Source organism: Equus caballus, chromosome 1, assembly GCF_041296265.1.
Source record: "Equus caballus isolate H_3958 breed thoroughbred chromosome 1, TB-T2T, whole genome shotgun sequence".
NCBI classification, from domain to species: Eukaryota; Metazoa; Chordata; class Mammalia; order Perissodactyla; family Equidae; genus Equus; species Equus caballus.
In genome coordinates, this window is record NC_091684.1 from 103,536,254 (window position 1) to 103,561,883 (window position 25,630).

General features: G+C 46.9%; 1 protein-coding gene across 6 annotated transcripts in view; it reads left to right on the forward strand.

Annotated features, from left to right (window-relative positions):
* HOMER2 (homer scaffold protein 2) overlaps positions 1-25,630 on the forward strand; it is an 86,228-nt gene that overhangs the window by 29,683 nt on the left and 30,915 nt on the right. For all 6 annotated transcript variants that reach the window (XM_023626132.2, XM_070230257.1, XM_023626079.2 and 3 more), the window contains exon 2: positions 15,427-15,583. In XM_023626132.2, coding sequence (XP_023481900.1) covers positions 15,427-15,583 — 157 coding nt within the window. The remainder of the gene's footprint in view (positions 1-15,426; positions 15,584-25,630) is intronic.

The following is a 25,630-nucleotide window of genomic DNA, read 5'->3' on the forward strand; positions in this document are numbered from 1 at the left end:
ACTGAGGGCCTTGGCTCTTCCCAGAGCAGCCGTGGTTCGGAGATATCCAGCCACGCATCTGGGTGCTGAGAGCGCACCTTGGGGGCTCAGTTCCGTTGGTACCAAATCTCTATCCAGCTTCTGTCATCTTTGTTCCCTTGCTATCTAAACTCTTTTTTTAAGATTTTATTTTTTTCCTTTTTCTCCCCAAACCCCCCCCCCCCCCGGTACATAGTTGTATATTCTTAGTTGTGGGTCCTTCTAGTTGTGGCATGTGGGACACTGCCTCAGCGTGGCTCGATGAGTGGTGCCATGTCCACGTCGCCATGTCCGCGCCCAGGATTCGAAGTGATGAAGCATTGGGCTGCCTGCAGCGGAGCATGCGAACTTAACCATTCGGCCACAGGGCCGGACCCTAAACTTTTTTTTTTTAAACCACTTTATTGAGTGGTTTTTGACATGCAAAAAGCTGTACATATTTAATGTATACAACTTAATGAGTTTGGAGGTAAGTACACACCCGTGAAACCATCACCAACCACAGTGTATGCCATAAATACATCCGTTCTCTCAAATGCTTCCTCCTGCCCTCCCTTACTTATTATTTGTGTGTGTGTGTGTGTGTGTATGATAAGGACACTTAACATAAGATCTACCCTCTTTGCAAGTTTTTAAGTAGACAATGTAATAGTCCTAAGTGTGGGCACCATGCTGTGTGAAGTTCTTGAGAGCACCTCCCACTCTCCCTCTGTCAGCTGTGGTGTTGGGGACCTCTGACACCTGTCTTATGTAGTGCAGATGGTTCTGCATTTGACCTTTGGCTTGGGAAGCAGGTGACGCTGGCCTCTCCCTTGCCTAGACACAATTTCACATTGAAGCAAGGTTTGCCGTCTTTGCCTCAGGCATTTGACAAACCTATTCTCTCCCCTGCCAGAGAAAACCCCAGTTGTATGGTCACCTTCCATCCTGTTTCCCGTGCACACACAGGGCTCCCTGGATGCTGAGGCAGAGGCTGTGGCTGTGTGTGTCCTGGGGTGTTCTCAGTGCCCAGCACGGCTCTCTATATAGTTGCACAGTGGATATTTGTTGAGTTAATGTATATTTATATTAGTATACATATTGGTAAGGATGGGCGCACGGTATGGTGCTATTTTGTAACCTTCTCTCTTCACTTAATACTATATCCTTAATATCCACAGTCCTAGTGTTGGCTAGTTTTTGTTGGAATTGTGGAACCTATGAGTTTTTTTCTTTTTGTTTGTTTTTTGAATCTGAACCAAGAGATTTTGAGTGGACATTCAAATCCTTCAGGGTCTAACTAGTTCTCTTAAGAAGGAAAGGGGACACAGACACTTGTTGGCCTCCTTATTTGGTAACTTCTGGATGTAAATCATTGAACTATAATGTAATGAAGTAGAGAATAAGTGATAGTAGGTAAAGAAAAAAAGAACATCTTTCCATGTTAGTAATATATAGTGGTAATTTTTAAAGGCTGAATGGTATTTCTTGTGTGGATATATTATACTTTATTTAACCAGTCCCTCACCTTGGAGCATTTAGATTATTTACAAGGTATTTCTTTGTGTGTGTGTATGTTTGTGTGTTTTTGTTTTGTTTTTGTAGTGAAGAAGATTGGCCCTGAGCTAACATCTGTGCCAGTCTTCCTCAGTTTTGTATGTGGGACACTACCACAGCATGGCTTGATGAGCGGTGTGTAGGTCCGTGCCCAGGATCCAAACCTGTAAACCCCGTCCCACCAAAGTGGAACACATGAACCTAACCACTATGCCACTGGCTGGCCCTGACCCAAATTCGGAGCAGTAGCCATACACTTGACAAGCGTGGGCTTCTAGAACTTGAACTAGAATTCCCCTTGCTGCCACCCAGGAACTCAGAAGGGAGAAGTGAGCCTTGAAACCAGTTTGCCACGACTAGTTCTAATTTACCAGTAAAGGAGAAAACAAGTCCCAGACTTCTAAATTTTTGAAAAAATTTTTAAAATTGTGAAAGCATACAGTTATTCTTTTTTGAAGATTTTTTCTTTATTTGCTGATGATAACAGGGAGAGAGAGCTAGACTGCCTTTGGGCGAGTAGTGGGGCTGTCTAAACAGCTCTTTAGTGACTGTCCTTTTCCCTAAGTATGTTTGCATATCCTCATTTTTTGCCCTTTAATAGACTCCTCGAAGTGGAGTTGTTGGCTTCAGGAGTATGAAGTTTTAAGGCTTTTGATATGTAATGATAAATTGCCTTCTAGAGAATCCTATAAAGTTGTACCCCATTACTAGTGCAAAAGAGACAGATGCTTTCCACTCTAGCAGACTGGGTTTCTTTAAATCTTTTTTTATTGTGGTGAAATGTACATAGCATAAAATGCACCATCTTAACCATTTTAAGTGTACAGTTCAGTGGCCTTAAGTGCATTCGCGTCGTCCCACCATCCACCTCCAGAACGGCTTCGGTAGGCAGTTGATTTTTTTCCGGTCTTCGCAGTTGGATGCTGAAAAGGCTCTCATTGTTTTAGTTCCCATTTCTTTTTTACTGAGAAGGTGTAACCTACCGTCAAGTGCTGTGGACAGTTTTGTTAATTTGGGTGCTCTTCAGTGCTCAGCCTCCTTGGCTCCCTTGAGCCGTTTGCCGCTGTGGACGCCCCCTCCTTGAGCTCTGCCTGTCCCCAGCTCCGGTGTCAGCACCCTTCACTGGTTTTCCTCCTCCCTGCCCACCTTCCCCTCCTCCTCTGCTCCACCTGCCCTTCCAGGGCGCACCGTTGGCAGTTTTCTGTCTGGCGCCGTGAAGCTGTTTGTTAAGGTTGCTCTTCCTGCCTTGTCCTTCTGAGGCTGGCTCCATCCTTACCACCCCCAGAGCTGCTCCGCACACACTCTACTGTTATTACTGTAAAATATACACGACATAAAATTTATCATTTTAATAGTTTTTAAATGTATTTGCAAATCAGTGGCATTAAGAACATTCACAATGTTGCACTACCCATTTCCAGAGCTTTCTCATCTTCCCAAACAGAAACTTTGTACCCATTAAGCAATAACTCCCCATTCCGTGCTGCCCCAGCCCCTGGTGATCGCCCTTCTACTTTCTGTCTCTGAATTTGACCATTGGATTCTGTAAGTGGAATCACATGATGTTTGTCCTTTTGTGTCTGGCTTATGCCATTTAACAGAATATTTCCAAAGTTTATCCATATCAGAACTTCATTCCTGTTTATGTCTGAATACTATTCCGTCATATGTATATGTATTTTGTTTATCCATTCATCTGTTGGTGGACACTTGGGTTGTTTCTACCTTTTGGCTCTTGGGAATAGTGCTGCTGTGAAGATTAGTGTACAGTGTCTGCGTGAATCCCTTCTTTCAATATTGCCCTGCGAGGACCTTGAACCTGGGAGCCTGGAGAAAGGGATCCGGGCAGAGGGACTGGGGCGAGGGCATTCCGAAGGCATGCAAAGCTTGGCTGTGTAATGGACTGTCTGCCTGTCTGTAGTTTACTCTTCTGAGCGGTGGCTCCTGCGGTCTCAGGGAAGGTGCCCTGAGAGGATGCTGCTGTTGGGATGAACTGAACAGAAGCAAGGACAGTGGCCAAGATGAGGGGGCGGAAAGGCTGTGTGCTCTGGGTGCTGGGCACGAGGTCAGACTTTCAGGTGCTGCCTGCAGGCACCGTTGGCCAGGAGCAGCCGGAGGGTTTCCAGCTGCACAAGAGAAGTTCTAGAAGGATCCAGAGCTCTCCTTTCCGTGTAGCCCAAGCTTCTGCGGGATGGTCAGAGTATCTTAGAGGGAAAGTAAGCAAAATGGATGTGATCCTTGGGCGCCGAGGGCTTCTATAAGCACCTCTCCCCAGGGCACAGGGATACTGAGCTTTAAGTCTGTCCAGGCCGCTCCAGACACGCAGAATGGCAGAGCCCGCTGGGCATCTTCCTAGGCTTTGAAATGTGGCTCCCCCATGGTCTGCAGATTTGCTTGTTTGTCCCAAGGTTGCCTTACATCAAAACCACTTGCTTCGCTATTTACCAGACTCCTTTCTTGCTTCTTTCTAAACCCCAGTTCTCTGTGTTTTCGATATTTATTAAGGCATTTAAAAAATTCCCCTGTTAATAAGAGACCTTGAAATAGGCACCTAGTGTGAGGTGGGGTTCCTTCCTTGGGCCTCGGCAACCCGGGAAAGTGAGTGGAGGCCCAGAGTGGGGACACTTTCTGTCTGTCTATTTGGGGTGTAGGTCACCTTCAGGTAGGTAAAGATCGTTCCTCTGGAGATGTGCTAAGTTCAGTGTCCATTAGTCTCCGCTTCACGTCCACTGGGAAGGCTATAATCAAAAAGACAGACGATAGCAAATGTTGGCGAGGATGTGGACAGGTTGGAACCCTCATACATTGCTGGTGGGAATGCAGAATGGCCTTTCCTCTTTGGAAACCACCTGGCATTCCGCTAAAAGTTACCCGTGGAGTTCCCATGTGACCCAGCAGTTCTACTTCTAGGCGTATAGCCAAGAGCCAAGAAAGCATATGACCACATAAATCAAGTGTGCAGATGTTCACAGCAGCTTTACCTATAACGGCCAAAAGGTGGAAATAGTACAGATGCCCGTCAACTGATGAATGGAGAAACAAAATGTAGTGTATCCATTCAATAGTGGTGATGGTTGCACAGTTCTTTGAATAAACTAAAACCTACCGAATTGTATACTTTAAAAGGGTGAATTTAATGGTGTATGAATTATAACTTAATAAAGACAGTTTTATAATTGTCCATTGTTTACATGAAATTTAATTTTAGCTGGAAGTCTTCTATTTTCTTTCTGCCAAATCTGGCAAGTCTATCCTTACTGCCTGTTTTTACAAATAAAGTTTTATTGTAAAACACACACGAAATGTCACTTACTTAGCCTGAGAGAGCAACTGACAGTGTAATACAAGCCTCTCAAGTCCTCTTTTGAGGTTCGTCTGCACCTTTGTTTTGTGTTTTGCTCCTTCTGCAATTGACTTGGCAAGTTACCAGCCTCTTCACTCCAGGCACTTCTAATTTTAAACAAGAGTGATTCTTAGGAAAACAAAAATAGCTTTTCCCCCCCAAACCCAAATTCCGAGCAGTAGCCGTACAGTTGACAAGCCTGGGCTTCTAGAACTTGAACTAGAATTCCCCTTGCTGCCACCCGGGAACTCAGAAGGGAGAAGTGAGCCTCGAAACCAGTTTGCCACAACTGGTTCTAATTTACCAGTAAAGGAGAAAACAAGTCCCAGACTTCTAAATTTTTGAAAAATTTTTTTAAATTGTGAAATCATACAGTTATTCTTTTTTGAAGATTTTTTCTTTAATTGGCTGATGATAACAGGGAGAGAGAGCTAGACTGCCTTTGGGCGAGTAGTGGGGCTGTCTAAGGTGGAAAAGGGACAGTCTTCCCTGCAGTGGCATCTTATACCTGTAATTAACATAATATTCCTTTAACAGATTGCTATTAAGAACAAAACATTTTGTACACATTATCACTTTTAATCTTTTTTTTTTTTTGGAGGAAGATTAGCCCTGAGCTAACATCTGCTGCCAATTCTCCTTTTTGGGGAGGAAGGCTGGCCCTGAGCTAACATCCGTGCCCATCTTCCTCTACTTTATATGTGGGATGCCTACCACAGCATGGCTTGCCAAGCAGCACCATGTCCACACCAGGGATCCGAACCTGGGATCCGGGCCACCAAAGTGGAATGTGTGCACTTAACTGCTGCACCACTGGACCAGCCCCTATCACTTTTAATCTTAACAGCCCCTTGAGGTGATTATATTAATGTCCCCACTTCACAGAGTGAAGTGACTTGTGGACCTTGCGCATCCACTATTCCGGGGTGCTGACCCCGTTCCTTCCTTAGTCTTAAAGAAGAGAAACAGCACAGTTTTGGGGAACGGCCCTCCTCTTCTTCAACTTGTCTCTGACGGGTAGAAAGAGCCCCGACAGAAACTAGAGTTAAAACAAACCCTGTTATGTTCCTGAGACAAAATGAGGACTGTTACATCTTTTCAGCATGTGTATGTGTCAGAGACTCTTCACACTGTTGTCCTTTCCCAGGAAAGGCAGGGTGAAGCAGTGCCTTTAAAGATAACACGTAGTCACGTGGTTTTTGGAACGATCCGTCAGCCTGAGTGATCCTGAGACTCTTGAGTTCCAGCGCTGTCTCCCAGCTCCTCTTCCTGCCCCTGTCCTGGTTGTCTCTCTGCTTCTGTCGTCTCTCTCTTCCTTTCTCCCTGCTGACTCGCCCTGAGTGGTTTCATCTGTCTGTGATTTCTACTCAACAGCTGCCATGGGCTCCCCAGTGTAGCCTTCTAACCCAGCAGTGTCACCCCAAAAAGGGACGATCGCACCTGCCTTCCAACATCTCTAGATGGTCTATAGGCAAGGCCCACTCAGAGTGACCCAGATGTCCTCTCCACTGCCCAAGCCAGAAAACTTACTCATCGAGCCTTGTTTTCCCCTTATCCTTGTCCACATTTGATCTTGGAGGGAAAAAAGGGGGAAAAAAGCAGCTCTACTAAGATATAACTCACATACTGCACAATTCTCTTATATAAAATATACAACTCATTGGTTTTTTTTTTAACTATATTCAGAGCTTGTGCAACCATCAACACAGTCTAATTTTAGAACATTTCTTTTTTTTTTTGCTTTTTTTGGTGAGAAAGATTGGCCCTGAGCCAACATCTGTTGCCAGTCTTCCTTTTTGTTTTTGTTTTCTCCCCAAAGCCCCAATACATAGTTGTATCCTAGTTGTGAGTCCTTCTAGCTCTTCTATGTGGAACCCCACAGCATGGCTGGATGAGTGGTGTGTAGGTCTGCGCCCAGGATCCGAACCAGCGAACCCCGGGCCGCCGAAGCAGAGTGCACGAACTTAACCATTCAGCCATAGGGCAGGCCCCTGGAACATTTTTATTCTTCCTCAAAGAAACCCAGAACCCATTAGCAGTCACTCCTCATTTTCCCCGTTTTATTTTTATTATAGATGAATACAGAAGCCCTCAACATTTTAAATTGAGAACATTGTTTTTCCAGTCCTCTAAGGAAATCATGTCTGGTTGGTATTAGGAATGATGTTGCCAAGTCATAGACTCATATCAGGTATGGCATAAAGTCTTCTTTATTCTGTTTTCATTGCAGTGTAATAGGAAAATCTCTGTGCGCAGACATGTCATAGCAAAAGGAAGAGCTCAGACGGCTCCTTCGGCAATACTTTGTGCTCTTGAATTAGCTGTCCTGGGGATCATTAATCCTTATTACTTGGGCAGCTTGCCACCTGGTTTTTTTAGAAATCATCACTTGGCTGTATTCTGTTTCTTGGCTTTTGGTGCTCACGGTATGTGACTCATAAAACTGTTGTTTTGTTTAAAACTCCCGTTTTTCATCATTGATTCAGGGGAAATGAGTTTTTTAGCATAAATGTTCAATATGCCACATAAGGAATAAAATCATGAATGTATGTGAAAATCCTAAGACAAGATCCCTTCCACAGACGAAACATCAGGAAGAGAAGGTGCCCATCGACACGATGCCTAGTGTGTACGTGCGAGTCACACGCCTGTGTGCGGCTCGAATGACGGACCTTGGTGTGTCACACAGCTTCTATGGGATCTCCCAGCAGTCTTGGCTAGAGAACACAATTTCTTAAAGGTGATATCACATAATTATGAGAACAACTATCCAAGTGCATTTAACATTTTTCCTATATTTCTTGGAATGTATTTGAAAGGGAAAATGGCTTTGACATAGATTTTCCACAGAGCACGGTTGGGAGATGGTGGCCCCCAAGATAAAGACCCATTTCCTCAGCATGGCATTTGGAGTTCGTGACCATCTGGCTTTCGCCCTCCCTCGGGCCTCATCTCTTGCCATCCCCCTCCTGTAGCCACAGGTAGCACTTGCTGGTCTCCGAGCTCACCGCTCACTCGGGTCTAGAGTCATTGCCCTCTCGCCTGTTTGCTGGGCTCTGGGCTGGGGTGGAGGGGCTTGTGTGTGTGGAGAGGGTTTCTATGTGTGGTAAAGGGTGCCGTTTGAACATGAGATGGCATTGCAGTATTGCTGGAGAGTTTCGTTGTGTTTTCTCTCTCGATCCTGTTCTTGGTCTCGTCCTCCTGTAATCCGTTTACCCATCCTGCTTCCTCAGAAAAGCCCCCTGCCCCACCCCATGCAAATATTTGCCTTCCATCCTAGTTTTGCTTTTCTGAAACTCTGCCTTTCCCCCTTCTGACTGTCGGGACCCTCACCCGATGCCCCAAACCCACCACCCCTTTTGGAGAGTATGGACCCTTCCCCAAAGCACATGGGAACGGACCGATAGGCCTGTGGGGTGGCCCTCAGCCTGTGAACCAGTCCCGGAGGTTAGTGAGACTCACGTCACAGGAGACTCACAGAAGGATGTGTGCTGAGAGCTCCTGAAAACCCGTCAAGCCCTCTAGAATGCCAGGCAGTGTCATCTGGGAGGCCTGTCAGCATTCATGCCTGCCTTGTTCCGTTCCCTGTTGGAAATGTGACCCAAAAAGGGAATCCCCAGTCAGTGGAGTAGGAGGATTTGTGACAAATGTGACTTAGGTGAAGTCTCTCATTTATCAGGTTGGTTAATCTGAGCAGTTTTGGGGCAGGTGGAAATAACTTTAATAGAATGGGTCCACTGTGACCCACTTGAAGGGCTCAGACCAAGTGAGGAGATGGCCTTCTGCCTGCGGTCCAGCCAGTGTGAGTTTTCCCCAGCGAGTTGCTCATCCATTGTTAGAACAGGGTTTATGGAATGATTTCTGTGTCCCCGTGCATGGGTAATACCACCTGCATCATATACTTAATTCCTTGGGCTTCTATTTCTGAATTCTGTTTCAATCTATTTATTTGCTAATACTTCATTTCATTTACTATAACTTTATAATAATATATTTCAATGTCTGATATGGCTAAACCTCCTCATTGCTCTTCATTTTCAGAATTTTCTTGGCTGTCTTCACATGTTAAGCTTTCCCTGTAAATAACGCTGTCTAGTTCTAAACGTTATCCTGTTGATATTTGTATTGTGTCAGATGTATTTATTAATTCAAGAATAGTTGACATCTTTATACTGACTTTTCCCATTTAAGAACAGGATATGTATTATTTATTAAAGTTTTCTTTTGTCTACTTTAGCAGGTCTTATCTTTATTTTTTTAATACAGATTTTGCACACTTCTTAAATAGATTCCTATAAATTGTATCTTTTTGGCTGCTACTATAAATGGGATCTTTTTCTTTTTTTTAAAGATTTTAGTTTTCCTTTTTCTCCCCAAAGCCCCCCGGTACACAGCTGTGTATCTCTAGTTGTGGGTCCTTCCAGTCGTGGCATGCAGGACGCCGCCTCAGCATGGCTCGATGAGTGGTGCCGTGTCCGCACTCAGGATCCGAATCAGCGAAACCCTGGGCCGCCGAAGCAGTGCGCTACAACTTAACCACTCGGCCACGGGGCCATCCCCTATAAATGGGATCTTTAAAAAGTTCCTTACATTGTCTCTCTGTTTGTTTGTGTATAGAGGAAGGCTATTGATTTTATTTTTTATTAGTAATTTTGTACCTAACCACCTTACTGAATTTTATTATTCATATTTAACTTCTTCAGTTGATTTTCTTGGGTGTTCTACAAGTGCAATCATATTGCCTGCAAACACAGTAACTTTATTATGGAGGATTTTGTTTGAAAGTACAACCACTATTTGCTCATGAGTTAGATTCTTTACAGAGAAGAACCTTTTGTCCGTATCTCCTTTTTTCCCCAGCTCTCTGTCCTAGGCACTGGGGATTTGATCCTGCTAGCTGAGGGACCTGTTGACCAAGGGCTAGGAGCCAGGTGAGCCCATGCTTCTGGTCTCTGTGACAGGTGCTCGGTCCAGCACCTGCATCCTCAGAGCACAGGTTAGATCTTCAGGATGCTAGGGCGGGACTTGAGAGGCTAATAGGAACTCTTCTGGCAGCCAAGGGGGAAGGATGTTTTAGGCTCAGTAAGGGGCATGTGCATGATCATGTGAAAATGCAGGTGACTTGGAAGTGCTAACAGAAAAGCAGCAAAGCCTGTCTGGTGAGGGGGCAGGGCCAGGATCATTCTGATGCGCCTGGGGCTGGTCCTGTGGGGGATAGAGCCGTGAAAGGCTTTGAAGCTGGGTGGGGGTGGTGCATTACCTATTGGGATTGGAGGAAGACCATTCTCTTGGTGCTGTGGGAATGATGTTTGAAGGAGTTTAAGATTGAAGGCAGATAAATGAGTTAGGGCATCCTATGAGACTTTGAAACCCTGTTTAAATGGCAGAAAGTTATGTCTGAATGTTTGTTTTCATTCAAACTGAATAGAAGTAGAAATATTAAGAATTGTGAAGTTTTACGGTTTCATATCAGAAAAAGCCTGGAGCGAAGCATTGCAAGTGCGGGATTATGATAAATTAAAACATCATTTTTCTTTTTTTCTTTCTTTCTTTTTTTTTTTTGCAAAGCGTAGTCATGCCAGTTCTCTGCAGAATCCTTTTCCATGGAGCCAAAAATCATTCAGAGCAGGAATGATCTCTCTGCTGAGTGGTTGTCATGTTCCAAACATACATATGTTGCACAGAGTGTCTAATTATTCTTGGGGACAATTACTGTCAGGTTCCAAAATATGTTCAATGAGCGGCAATTGGTGTTTATTCAGCTCTAAAAAGACTGTGCAAGGGAACAGTAGGTTATATTGTCTGCCTCAAGAAACGTTTTGCCATCCGGAAACATCTGCTTTCTATTTAAAGCACTGAAGAAAGAATGGGAGTCTATTTCAGATGGACTCCCTAAGCATTGAGCACCAAAGGAAGAGAATAAAATTGGGTATGAAGGTAGTCTCGGTTCTTTGACACGTACTCTTTTCAGCTTTTCCCTGCTGGGAGGGAACGGTGGCCTCGTGGCTTGGAAAGTTTTGCTTCTTTTGAATTTTTCTATTTATACCGATTTGCACACTTAGAGAAACTGACTTCTGTGTCCTAGTTCCAACTCTTTTCCTTTCTCAGGTGAGGCAGGATACTCTTTCAGAGTTGGGGTCTGCCTTTTGAATTTTGTGGCAAGGTTGATAGAGTACTCTGATTTTTGTCCAGAAAGATGTGAAGATTTGTTGTCCGGTTTGCCTGAAATCATCCTGTTGATCCTCGGTTTTCTGTGCGGGTGATGCTGCCCACTCACGCTCCTGTCCAGAGGATTAAATGAGAATATATACAGTCTGCTTGTTGGGTAGTAAACTTTCTGTGAAGGTCAGTGTACCAGTTATCTACTGCTTTATAACAAACTGCCACAAACTTAGCAGCTTAAAACAAAACACATTTCTGTGGGTCAGGAGTGGAGGCGTGGCTTAGCTGGGTCCTCGGCTTCAGGACCTCTTAGAAGGTGTCACCAAGGTGTCACCCAGGGCTGGGGTCTCATCTGAGGGCCCAGCTGTGGAAAGAGCCACTTCTAAGCTTCCAGGCATTTGTTGACAAATTTCAGTTCCTCGAGGTGTGTTGAACCGAGGGCCTCAGTTCTTTGGTGGCTGGGGGCTAGGGGCCACCCCCAGTTCCTGCAGTTTGGGTCTCCCCAGCATGCCCACTTGCTTCATCAAAGCCAGCAAGAGAGGGTCAATCAAGAGCGTCTGCTAGCAAGACAGAAGTCACAATCCTATGTAACCTACTTGCACAGCGACTCCCCATCACCTTTGCCACGTTCTGTTGGTTAAAAGCAAGTCCCCTGTCCCCGCCATGCTCAGAGGGAGGGTGTTACACAAGGATGTGAGCACCAGGAGTTGGGGATCATTGGGAGACAGATCAGAGGCTGCCTCCTATAGGCAGCTATTATTTTAGGAAGAGAGTATTGCATAATGGTTAAGAGGGTGGGTGTCCATCCATGTCACTTAGAACTGACTTCAGATCTCAGATCTGCCAATCTGCCATTTGCTAACTTTGTAATCCAAGGCAGGTCCTTGGCCTCCCTGAGCCCCCATTTCCCCACCTGTATGACCCTGTCCCTCTTTGTGATCCTAAATGAGAGGTCACATGTGAAGGCTGGCGGAATGGTAAATAGTCAGTAAATATAAGCTACTGGCTTTTCTTTTTATCCTTGTCTTTTTTTTTTTTTTTTGCTTTTTCTTTAAATACCATTAGATTTTAGAAGAATAAAATCGAGCCCCCAGTGGTATCAAACTTGGTCTCATGTGGATACCCTAGTCCTCTGGGTCATTTCCTGGGCACAGAGCTGCTGCCACACTGGCTGCGCAGGTCCTTCCTGGCTTGCTTGGGGCCTCAGGACTGAGGAACACAGGTCTTTGCCCTCAGAAGGGCCCTGGCTCCCCCTGGGGTGCCCTCCCTTGGAATGGGGCTGGCAGGAGTGCCTGAAGCTCTCCTCCTGGGCTCCTCTCCCCATGATGGAGCAGCTAGTTCCCCCTGCAGAGGCCTGACTATGGTGACCAGGGCTGCAGCCACTGACAGTGTGGCCTGCTGAGCCCACCATGCTCTCCCGACAAATTGTATTTCCAGTTGGGGTTTTGAGGGCAACCTGTGGTGGCTTCAGTCCATCCCCAGAGCCAAGCAGGCGGATTTGGAGATGGGCCGTTGTGTCTGCATGCTTCCCTTGACCTGAATGTGTCCAGCAGGTGACTCACTGCTTTTGCTCATCCCTGGTCAGAGAGCTCCACCATCCTCTCTTGTCTCTGTCCCTCATCCTCTGTCTCCTTTGGCTTCGCTTTCTTCACTCACTCACTCCTCTTGGCTTTGGGGACATCGAGTACTTCCAGAAGGTCGCTGCTTGGCCATCACAAGCTGTCCTCTGTCCTGACCAGAGCACCTCTGCCTCATCTCACCCCTCACCCCATCCTGTGCACCCAAAGATCCTGTTCTTGGTCCCAATGTTGTCCCCTTCAGGCTGTGGGAGGACATCCTGGAGTCATTATCTGTCACTCACAGTCAGCTGTCATTCTGGAGGAGAGATGCTGGCTGGAGGGGTCCCTTCCATTGTTTTCTAGATCCTCTGATGATGTCTAATGTGAGTCTCCCCAGCTTCCGTGAGGATAAAACTCACCTGGAGCTCTTGTTAGAAATAGAGCTTCTCAGGCCCCATCCCTGGAGAGCCAGGGTCCTGGGGGCTAGGTTGGGGCCTGGGAACTTGTATTTTTAGTTTAAGTGCCCCAGTTACTTCCTGTTGGAGGTTTGGGAGACACTGGTCTCAGGGGGCGAAAACCCAATTGCCTCATGTGGAGGACATGAGGCCTGAAAGCCAGCCTTTCCTTGGGGAGGGCCCCTCCTTGCCCCGTGGACCCCTGCCCAGCTTGTTAGTGCTCTGTACAGGGAGGGCAGAGGTTGTAGCATAATTCAATTCTTTTGGATCCCTTTCTGCATTGCTGTCCTTTCGGTCACTCTCTCCTCTTACAGATGCAGGAGAATACCATGTGAGCGAGTGTTTTCCTTTATGGTGGTGTACTGAGATGGTTAGCGAAACAGGGTGCCTGGGCTGGCAGGAGCACAGCTGGGGCATCCAGATGTGAGACGTCCCCATCTGGAGTTGATTAGGAGGGCTCGTATTCATGTGCACACACATGCTCTTCCACAGCCTGGCCTCTCGTGACAACAGGTGCCAGAAATTACAGTGAGAATACTCCTTTTGTTTCTGCAGCTGTCGCCCTGCCACTGGAAGGGTGTCAGTTTGGGCTTCAATGGGTGGGCGAAGTTGATCTGTGTTGACAGAAAGGAAACATCCTTGTAATCCATAGCCTCGGAGTCACTTGTCCTACTCCCAGGGTCTAGAAGGGACAATTCAGGAGGTAGGGAATGCTGGCCTTTGTCCCTTCTTCCGGAAAGCCAGCCTCTAGAAACAGTTGCATTTTGGTAGCATGAAGAGCATGCCTTTGATTTTTATTCATTGGGAGAAATAGTCATGAAAAAGGTTTCTGCGTTTCTCTGCAACCACAGTTGATGGCAGATGCTGGTATTCTTGGTATTGTTCACTATCCCTTACGTAAGGCTGAAATAGTAAATTGCTTTTCTAGGAAAAAGTTTCTCTCCTAAGAAAGAGCTTTCTTTCCCATAATTAGCCTTCTGTAGTCGGGATGCATTCAAAGACTGCCCTAAACCACTCCATCTAGAGACCAGAACTTAAAATTCACTTTTGCCTTTTGATTTTTTTTTGAGGGGAGGGAAGATTAGCCCTGAGCTAACTACTGCCAATCCTCCTCTTTTTGCTGAGGAATACTGGCCCTGAGGTAACATCCATGCCCATCTTCCTCTATTTTACACGTGGGACGCCTACCACAGCATGGCTTTTGCCAAGCAGTGTCATGTCTGCACCCAGGATCCGAACCAGCGAACCCTGGGCCACCGAGAAGCAGAACGGGCGAACAACCGCTGAGCCACCGGGCCAGCCCCCCTTTTGATTTTTTTGTATCCACTTGGGTATCCTTTTATGTCATCTCTTTTGACATTGTAAGGACTTAAAAAAATTAATTTGTCTAAGTTACCTTTTGACTTCATTTTTTTATCTCTAATAAATGCTTATTAAATCTGTAGCATTTTTATGAATGATGGGATTGTTTGTACATCCTGGTGCCATTTTTTCCTATTTTATCTTATTTTGAACACTTTAAAGGATTTTTGAGCCAGTTTTCCTGAAGGCCCTTTCTTCAAAAATAAGTCTATTTTGTAATGAATCTGATTCATTTTGTATTACTTTGTGAAGTAGTTCCCTTAAAATATGAAATGCAGTGAAATCCATTACAATTTTTATCCACCTGCCTTATTTCTTAATGCTTATTGTCAAAATCTAATTAATTCCCCACTCAACAAAAAGAAACATAGATAATGTGCTAATTTTGCTAATAGTCACAATAAAAATTTACAGGCATGTGGAGTGAAAAACCAACAATACAGAGGCCAGAATAGCAACAGAGATAGATTTGATGAATTTTACGTAAAACTCAAAAGGTTTATAAGTTGGAAACATAAAACTTTAAGGCTCAGTCAATTATGAATGAATGCATCATTCATAAAATGCGAATTTGAGGAGTACTTAACAGAAATACAATATGAAGTCGCAGATGGTTTGCACGATCCTAAAATTGTTGCAGAATCCCCCAAGATAAATTTGTTGCAAAATCCTAAAAATGCCCACAGGATCTCAGGAAAAGAATGAGACACTTGACGGGATGCAAAAACATTGGACAAGGAGTCCAGCTGCATTTTAAGCAAATTGCTCCTTAGGCCAATTGCCCTGCAGCCTCAGGGTGTTGGGTTTCGGTAACCCAAGTGGTGTCCCTTTTTCCTTCTCTCTTCCCTTTTCTTATTTTAATTGTCCTCATGCATATGTATCTTTCCCTATAAGCTATTAAAATCTTTGGGGGCAGTAGGTGGCTTAGAAGTCATAAATTATGCATAAAGTCGTGTTCGATCAACTCACACACCCGTCTCTCCTCTTGCAGAGAACAGCCCATCTTCACCACCCGAGCACATGTCTTCCAGATTGACCCCAACACCAAGAAGAACTGGGTGCCTGCGAGCAAGCAGGCCGTCACGGTGTCCTACTTCTATGATGTCACCAGGAACAGCTATCGGATCATCAGTGTGGACGGAGCCAAGGTACCACCCCGCCGGCTGATGTTAACATTCACGGTCACTTACTTTTCATCAAAAGCAATACAGTCTGTTGAAAAGTGTGGGGAAAAGGATGCACCCCAAATCTTGCCACCTTAATTGTTGTAATGCGTGTATAAATACATATGCTGCTTTTCTTTCTTTCATTTAAAGTTATGACAAATGAAAAAAAGAAACGATTTCCCTGTTAACACATTGTCTTCATAAAATGGCATTTTATGCCTGTGTAATAATTCCACCAAGGGCCTATAATGTTCTTAATCTCTCCCCTTATGGTTAGATATTTAAGTGGCTTCCAATTTTTGACTGTTACAGGTAATGACCATCTTCATGCAACAGATACCCTCCTTTGTTCATCACCTGCCTATTGCTTTCTTTTGGATATTTCCTTAGGGTAGATTCCTGGAAGTGATATTATAGGTCAAGATATTAACACTTTATGGCTCTTGATGGGTATTACCGAATTGCTTTCCAAAGTGTTCTTTCTTCCAGCATGTGTGAGAATGCCAGATTAGTGTACCCTTGGCAGCATTGGGTATTATATGTAGTCTGGTTTCGGTGTTATTAGACGCAGGAGTCGAATTTTATTAAATGGTTTTAGAGTATTTCCTGAAATAACTTTTTTCCTGATACTTTCATTATTCTGCTGTCTTCCTCGATATTTTTACCACCTTATTATAGGAGTGGAATAAAGAAGGGATATCAAAAGAATTATCGCCAGGTTTGTAAAAGAAAAAAAACAGTAGACGATGCTTTATAATTTCTTTTCTGTCTTTAATCTCTGTTCATCCTGCTGGACGTTTTTACATGGATTATCTGCTGTCACCTGAAATTCAATGTATCTGAAGCTGTATTACCTATTTGCTCTCTAAACCGCCTCTTCATTTTCATTGCCCAATCATTTGGGCTTAAAAAAAGAAAAAAGGAGAACAGAAGAGCACAGCGTCATTCCTTTTTTAGTTGGTCAAACGAATCTGCGTTCAAGTGTCTCACATTTATGCCTAATGTTTCGTTTGAAGGCCATAACTCTTGTCTCAGTACAGTCTTACTTGGACTTTTGCAGTAGCCTTCTGACTGGCAACCTCCTCTCCCACCTGCAGTCCCTCCTGCCCTCTGCCCCTAGGTCAGCGCTCCTAGGCAGTGGGAAGCAGGGGCATCAGGGGCCGGGCGGTAGACTGGGGCCTGGTTGTAGGCTTCTTCCTCCACAGCCCCCACAACTGCAGAGCAAGAGGATGGAGAAGTCTCCATTGAGAGAGCGCCCAGGAAGGGCGTGAGAGCCTGCTGCTGCCTCGGGATCTCCCTGTTTCCAGGCAGGATTCTCCCTTCAGCCGTGTTCTCTCGGCGCCCTGGAGACTGCACACAAAGGCAGCCTGGCCCCCTCATCCTCTTTCTCTTCCTTCCCCTTACCGCTACACCTCTTCCTCCTTGGGAGGGGAGCCCAGAAGTCCTGAGTGTACAGCTGAGGTCATGCAGAGGCTGGGACCTGGCCAAGCTCCCACTTACGGTGAGGCTCAGCGGGCTGGGGCCTGTACCGGTGTTCCAGACCCCCGCTGCCAGCTCTGGGTTGGAGTAGGTTCCCCCCGGCTGGTGAGGCGCAGGTCTTGCCATGACGTCATGCAGGCAGCGTGTCATCTCCTTCCGTGTCCGGGTGGCAACAGCTGGTCTGACAAACGTGTCTAAGGAGACGCAGGAACTGGTTTTTCATCTAAGCCGGCAGGAGGATAGATGTGGCGGGGTCTGGTGACCAGTAAGGGAGTATGAAAGCACCTGGCACGAATCGGCGATGAGAGAATCTCTGAAAGGCGCCTGCATTGTCTTCTGTCTTCTGGGAGACATGGTGATGCCCAGCTGTAATTACCATTTCCCTCCTCTGTGCTGTGGAGCTCGAAGCTCCTCAGCTCTGGCCGGGATGTTCTGTAGGGCTGGTGAATAGACTGACCTGCTTCCTTTTATCTACAGAGTCTGTCAGTTCATCTCCCATCCTTGAGATGGGTCTGCGCTTTTGTCAGTTGAGTTATCCGAGGATATATTGGGCTTAAACATAGATAAAACGACTTCCTTTGAGAAAGTGCTTTAGTCCTATTAGCTGGGATTTTAGTAATTTGTCAAGGCGTCAGCTGCTGTATTGTATGGCTCTGCAGCTCCTGAAGGCTGTGACAGTGTGGTGGGGTCCAAGCCAAATGAGCCAGCTGTAAGAAATCAGGTGGGTGTAGGAGGGTGGGCTAACCCCTGGCTGCAGAGGAGAGCTACTTCAGGCTCCGTGTGGGGCTCCATCAAGTTATGGAGTTACTTGAAAAGTGGGAATCAGAAACCCAGGCCATGGGGCGCCACAGGAATTCCGAGACGGAGCCCGAGAGTCTCAGGCCACTCCTCCTATGGTGCCAGCCTCCTGATGTCCTGGAGCCCACCGAGCTCTTGCCTTACCCCTGGGGCACCAGAGCTGTTGCAGGGTCTCGTTCTGCCAAAGGAGGTGTCCCATGAGGGAGCAGAAGGTCCAGGGGAGTAGGGGGTGGGGACGAGTCTCAGTGGTTTGATGACTGTGACTGGCACTTGGGGGCCAAGGGTTGGGGGCAAGTTTCCTGCCCTGAGAACTGGAGCACAGAACACCCGACAGTGGTCCCAACGCCACCCAGCCCTGCTGGACCATCCCTCAAGCTGGTGAGCAAAGTGTAAAACCAACAGCACAGGTCTAGGTGGGATCCTGTGCCTTGGGCTGCTCCACAGGTAGGGTGGGGCACGGAGAAGGGCCCCAGGACAGTGATTTCCCCAGGATGGTGGTAGCTGTTGCTGTCACCTGGTCTCATGCAGTCCCCCTCCCTACCCATGGCCGAGTTCCTCATCTCCCCAGCCCCAGCTTCCACCCTGCCTGAATATCCAGATGGGTCTCCTTCCTTCCTGGGACTGGGAGAGGGCGCCATATGCCGAGCTGATGCCAATACCTCCCCTTACAGGGCTCTTGTCTGTTGCCCTTGCCCACCCACAGCCCCGCCCCTGGCCTCCCCATCGTTGTGTTCCACCACATTGGGACAACCCCACTTTGATTTAGGCCTTTGATCCCACATGCTGATCCAACCTGAGATGACACATGGTCAGGTGCTTTGAGCCTTTGGGGCTGTGTCTTGGTTCATGGGCTGCACCTTTGACCTTGGGCAGGCCTAGGGCTCGGGTCCTGCCTCTCTCTGTTGGCCTGGACACAACACATCCGTGACCTCGAGCCTCTGCTTGGTGCTTGTGGGTCCCTCGCAAAGCAGGAGGCTGTGGTGGGCTGGAAGGGGAAGCCTGCTGGACCCCTCCCAGGTGAAGGAGTGGACAGGCTTCAGTAACAAGTTGCTGGTGTGGAAGGGGCTTGGAGGTGGTTGTGAGCAAAGGCCGCTGCAGACTCTCAGCCAGTGAGTCAGCCATGGGCAGCCCGCAGAGCACAGGCTCCCCACAGAGGAGGAGGTGCAGCCAGCAGCTTCAGCAGGACACAGCAAGCCCCTCTGCCCCGTCCAGCATTTGTCCTGTTCTACTTGGGGAAGATGCATGAGACGTTTCTCCTTCCCCTACGAGCCACTGGTGCTGCTCATCATAGGAAGACTCTGTGCTCAGACCTGTTCTTCATTCTTCCTGAAACACTAAGGTGTTTCCTTCTCAGGGGAAATAGTTCATGTGTCCGTCCCAGCTGCTGCTGAAGACATGAGTGGTGGGAATACTGAGGCACGTTGCCCCGGCGTTCCCTGAACCCTAGGGGGTTATGTGGACCCGTTTCTGTGCATGTGGCTACCAGGAGACTGTGTTCCTTGAAGACTGGGGTCCAGGCCCAGCTGCTTTTGAAGTCCCAGCACCAAGCTAGAGTGGGCAACACCACAGAAGTGGGTGGGGGAGCGAGTGGGTGATGTCAGGCTGGGTACTTGCTCTCCAGGCCTGCAGCAGGTGTGCATGTCCACAGAAAGACTGGGGGCAGGGATAGAGTCACTGCCAAGAGGGAAACAGGATCAAAAGCTCAGGATGTCCCCCAAGGTCAGCCCTGTGCGTGGACAGATGGGAGCCCCGTGAGGGCATCTCCCAAGGCCCGGCTCCCTGAAGCGCTGATGTGAGCCGCCGCACACCGACAGCCATGTGATTTATGGCGAAATTTGGGCAGAACAGCCAACTCCACTGTACAGGAACTCTATTTCCAGAGCATTTATTAATGGAGCCACCCCAGCACTTGAGTTCATTGTGCTGTTGGCACTCTGCAGATGAGTTCATCACTGCCATCCTTAGGAGAAGTCACCTGTGCCCGCGGACAAGACTTGCCTGGAGCAGGTGTTTCTCCCAGGCGCTCTGGATGGCTCTGCTGCCCTTCGTTCTGAGTTATTTATAGGATTACAGAAACCTATCTGGGAAGAGGCCTTAGAGGTCATCCATTCCACACATATTTAGCAGCACCCGCTGTGTAGCAAGTACTGCCTGGTTGTGACGGTTTGGAGGATATGAGCATCAGAAACCCTGACTCATTTGGTATTTTCTCCTGGCAATGTGAAACTGCTTTCAAGAACACAGTCAGGGTCTCCTCCTCCGCCTGCCATTCCAGTTTTCTCTTTTGGATGAAACAGAGCGCTTCCTGTTAAGGAAGTGAGCGTGCGGAAGGAGCACGGCACACAGTAGGGTTCCGATGAATGTTGGTTTCTTTGCTTCCCTGACTGTGGTTTGAAAAAAAGGAAAAAAGCATCTGTTAATACCAACTCTGGAAACAGGCAGCGTGTCTTTTAATTGCTGTAACTTGGCCCCAGAGTCTTGTGGAGAACTTCCGAGTTCCTCCAACGGCCTTCTCCCTGGGTTTGGGAAAGAACCTTCCGTGAAGGGGAAGCCTGGGCGCCTGTCTCCCATTTTCTGATGAGCAGCTTCCTCTGAGGTCCAGCGCAGGCCTGGAGCCTGAAGGAGCTTCGCCTTTTGCTTCTTCCAGGGAGCTCGTGATTGCATGAGCTTTTCTGCATTTTCTGAAAACTTGGTTCCAGTGAGCTGCAGGAACTGGGTTTTTGACTGGGGAGTCTTTTTTTTTTTTTCCTCCATGAAAGTTTCAGAGAGAATTCACGAAGGAGGAACGGGACGTGCACAGGAGCCAGGAGCCCACATTAAAGCTGATGCCCCAGGATGCTTCAGTTAAAGCTTCTTCCCTTTCTCCCCCGAGACTCGCCTTCCCCACTGCCCAGGGAGGCGCCGGGTCTCATCCTGCTGAGTCTCTACCCTTCTTCCCCATACCCTCGCCTTCGCCTTCGACTCTCAGGACCGCATTCCTCCTGTTCCCTCCTGACTGTCCCCACGCCTTCTGCACCCCTTCATGGCTCTTTCTTGGTACTGCCTAAGTCAGCCTCTGCCCAGCCCTCTTCTCTTGTCCTTCTGTCTCCTCCTGCTGGTGACATCCTCCACTCTAACCCCCTTACTGCTCACCCTGTAGTCTGCTGAGCCCCCTCCCCACTGAGGCCGGAACCCACAGGTCCGGCCACTTTCTCTACCCCCAAGACGATTTCCCAGTGTCCTCGTGTGCAGGCCACCACCTGCTTTTTTCACACGCCTCTGCTCCTCCTGAAGGTTACACAACTTTGTTATACTTTTGTGTACTTTATTTTTAACCCTTTCTCTGTACCATTTCATGTCTGATAATAAAGCAAACACTCCTGTCCCCACCACCCAGTTGAGGAAGTCTGTCCTTTACTCATCCTTCGGAAGTCCCTTTCTGGGCCTCTCCCTAATTATATGCTCCTCCTGGCCACCCCGTGAGAGGTTGTCACTCTTTAAATTCGTGTTAAGCATTCCCTTACTTTTCTTTATAGTTTTTCCACCTGTGTCTGTATATATCCCTAAACAGAGATTGGCCAACTTTTTCTCTGAAGGGCCTTATAGTAATTTTTTTTATGAGCCGTACAGCCTCTGTCACAGCTGTTCAACTTTTCTCTTGTCGCGAGAAAACAGCCATAGACCAATATGTAAATGAATGGGTGTGGCTGTGTCTCAATAAAACTTTATTTACAAAAACAGACTAAAGACTGAATTTCGCTTGAGGACTATAGTTTGTTGACCCTTGCCCTAAATAATACATTGTGTAGTTTTGCCTGTTTTTGACCTCTATATAAATAGAATCATACTGGAGACCCATACTGTGTGTCTCCTTTTGTGACTTCCTTTTTATTTTTTTGCTTAACTTCTTTTCCACAGTTTTATTGAGAAATAATTAACATACATCACTTTGTAAGTTTAAGGTGTACAACGTGATGATTTGATTTACATACTCTATTGTGGAATGATTACCACAGTAGGTTTAGCTAACATCCGTCATCTCATATATACAATAAAAGAAGAGAAAAAAAATTTCTCCTTGTGATGAGAACTCTTAGGATCTCCTCTCTTAATGGCTTTCCTATACATCGTACAGCAGCGTTAGCTATGGTCCCCATGTTGTACCTTGCATCCCTAGTTATTACATTATTTGTCTTACAACTGGAGTTTGTACCTTTTGACTGCCTTCCAATGTTAAGTTTTGTGATTCCTCCATGTTGATGAGCCTTGGTTTGTTTTCACTGCTGGATAGTCTCTAATTGTATGACCATACCAGTTTACCCATTTTGCTGCTGCTGGACGTTTGTTTCTGCAGACACTCCTGCTGTGAACATTCTTGTCCGTTTCTCCTGGTACCTACACAAAGGTTCCTCTCAGATATGTACTCAGGAGTAGAATTGCTGGGTGGTAGGGAAGCTGCATTTTAAACTTTATCAGAGAAAGCCACATTGTTTTTCATGTGATTATACCAATGTGGGAGCTCCCATTGCCCCATGTCCTCACCCCAACCTTTGGTGTCATCAGACATATTTTGAATTTGGTGAGTATATAACGGTAATAGTGGTAATGCAGTTTCCACGTTGCTAGTGAGATTGAGCTTTTAGCATATGTCCGTCAGACTCAGGCTACCTCGTTGTCTCCAGTCTCACAAGGGGAGTTCAGTTACCCGAACTAAGCCTCCCTCAGTGCCCTCCGTCCCATCTCCTCACCCCACCCCAGCAGGGCCCTCCTGCCCACGCCACTGCTCCGGGCACTCACCACCGCAGACCCAGAGCAGTAAAAGGTTTTGTCATGTGTGTCCACTTTCTCTCCCTGCTTCCTGCATGCCTGAGGTGGGTGAAGGTCAGAAGTGAATCAGAGCCTCAGAGGGAAACAGAAGCCTTCAGGTGGACTCTGGGTACCAGAGCAGTGAGCCAGAAGTGATTTGGGGGCCCGAGAGGAGCAGAAACAGAAGGAGCGTATCCTTAGAAGCTTGTATCTGCCTAACTCGCAGGACGACTTCATCCTGGTGGGCTGAGCCCGGTGTAGCACAGGTGGAGTTCCCATGTTAGTGGGAAATGAAGGGAGAAGGCTTTGGGTTGACCATTTTGATGGTGTGATTGCTCCTGCTTTCGGTCTGGCTGCTTTCAAGAAGGTCAGTGCACTGGAGCTCCTGGGAGAGCAGCCAGTTTTCTCACTAGTCGTAGAGATGGGTTTACTGTTACGGCCTTGCGATTATTCAGACCAGCTACTTCTGGTGAGTCGTGGCAATGTAGGACATTTTACAAATATAAGGCTTGCCTTCCCCTTTCTTCTGTCCCCTCCCCTTTCCTCCTCCCCTCTGGTTCTTGGAAGTTCCAGAAGTCCCAGAGCCTTTGGTAAGCTGTCAGGATATTGCCAGGGCACTGCAAAGCCTGCAGGGAGCCAGCCTGAGGGATTGCAAGAGCAACACTGTGAAGGGAGCAGGCTTTCCTTTTTCTCCCTCCTGGCTGACCTCCAGCTTGTGGGATCCTTTAAGCTATGTTTGGTAAATCCCTGGATGCCTCGATACTGGTGACAGAGCGGGAGGTAGCCGTGCTGAACCAGGATCAAAGCAATACCCCAGCAGAGCAGACATGTCAGAGGGAATGAGGGGGCAAAGGCACCCCCACTGCAAAGTTCTGAAGAAGAGTTCCTGCAAGACGAGCGCCTTGTGTTCCAGCAGTGAATAGACCTTCTGTCTGCTCTGGGTGTAAGGTGGTGAGTGCCCAGTGCAGTGGTGTGGGTAGGAGGGGCATCCTAGAGGTGGAGGTGAGGAGATGGGAGCTAGGGCACCAGGGCAGCCTTAGTTCTGGGCGGATGAATGGACCCTTCTCTTGTGAGACTGGAGGCAATGAGGTGGGGTAGGCTTCATGGACTAAATTGTAGGCTGGGTGTTTCGTTACCCACCCCACACACACACGATGTAAAAGGGGAAGAAAGAAACAGCAGATGGTTAGAAGTCTGGAATCATCGCTTAGAGTGGGTACCAGATGTGAGAGAATTTGGGGAATATCTGCAGCTAATATTAGCTAACCATTTGAGGTCATACTAATAAACTAGATTGGCGTATCGAAGTACAATTTTGCATCTTGATATAAACAGCGGCCTTATGAGAGGTTGCTTGCTTCCCGTAAACATTACAGAAAAATGTCATTTGAGACGCATAGTAAATTGTGTCTCTGTGAACTTTTACAGACTCAGCACTTCTGCTTTCGAGTAAGATATATAATTTCCAGCAGGCCAGTGTTCCCTCTGACAGCAACCAGAAAAAGCTGGATAAATACAGCTGAAAGGCATCAGAGAACTGTAGAAACCATGGGGACTAGAGAGACTAAAATTCTCGAGAGGCGAGGACCACTCAGAGATGACAATCTACAGCTCTTTTCTCTCTTGGGAACGTTTGCCAATTCCGGGTGCAGGCTGAAGATTGGGCTTGGCCCGGGTAGTCGGGTACTGATGGGAGAAAGAGAAACCAACAGAGCATTTAGCAGTGCCCAGGGCTAGAGTGTCAGAAGTGGAGACTTGGGGGTTTCAAACCCATCACCGGTTTTCCCCACAAGACATTTGCTGAATTCCAAGTCTGTGCCAGTGTAAAGAGTTAGGCTGGACATTCTGAAAGTCAGAGTATGATCTCCATCATATTTAGGGTGCTTAGAAAGCAAAGACCTGCCAAAGAGCCTGAAAAGAGAACAGTAAAGGTGGGAAAACCCCGGAGGGAGTGGGAAATGGACACTGGGCGTCTACACACCCTCTTCACCTGGGGCACTCACTGCTTCTAGGAGCTGTTAGAGCCTGGAAATCCAGCCTGGGCCCTTGGGGAAAGCAGCTGAGGAACAGAGAAGTGAGCAAAGATCTTTGGAGCTTGAGTGACAAAATTGGAGACTTGAGTGGCCCCAGACACGTGGCTAGTTTCTCCCTCAAGATTTGCCCAGTCTTGAAGATGTATGGACTTGGAAGGCTACAGAACTGAATCTCCTGCAGTCTTTCAAGGACCTGTCATGCTCCCAACTGAAAGCGTTAGAGGGCCTGCCCTAAAAACAGGGTGAACCAGAGGAAGACTGCGCCCTGACCTCAGTCCCTGAGTGAATTAGGGACTCCCTGTCTGCCCTATCACCTAGCAGAGGAAAGGGGAACGTTTCTCTGGTAGATGATAACATCACATGGAGCCCTGATAGTTCTTTTATACTCATTTTCTAACATACAATAAAAAATTATGAGGCATGCAGAAAGGCAAGACCATATGCCCAGAATCAGGAGACGAAGACCAGACAATAGAAACAGATTCAAAGATAAGCCAGACATTAGAGTTGGCGTCAAGGATTTTCAAATAACTGTGATTAATATATTCAAGGAAATAGAGGACAAAATGGACAAAACGGATGAAAGGAGGGAGCATATTCCAAGAGACTTAGAATTTCTTTTTTTAAGAATTAAGTGGACATTCTAGAACTAAAAAATACAAAGTCTGAAATTAAGAACTCAATGGATGGGTTTAGCAGTAGATTGGGTGTATCAATAGCCAATATTAGTGGACTGGCCAGATCCATAGAAAATACCCAAACTGAAACAGAGAGAACCAAGAATCAGGGGGTAAAAAACTGGTAAGAATAAATCATGTTTCACACTCTTAAAAGATCTAGCGTATGTGTAATTGGAGTCCCAGAAGGAGAGGAGAGAGAATGGAACAGAAGCCACATTCATAGAATGGTTGAGAATTTTCCAAAATTGATGAGC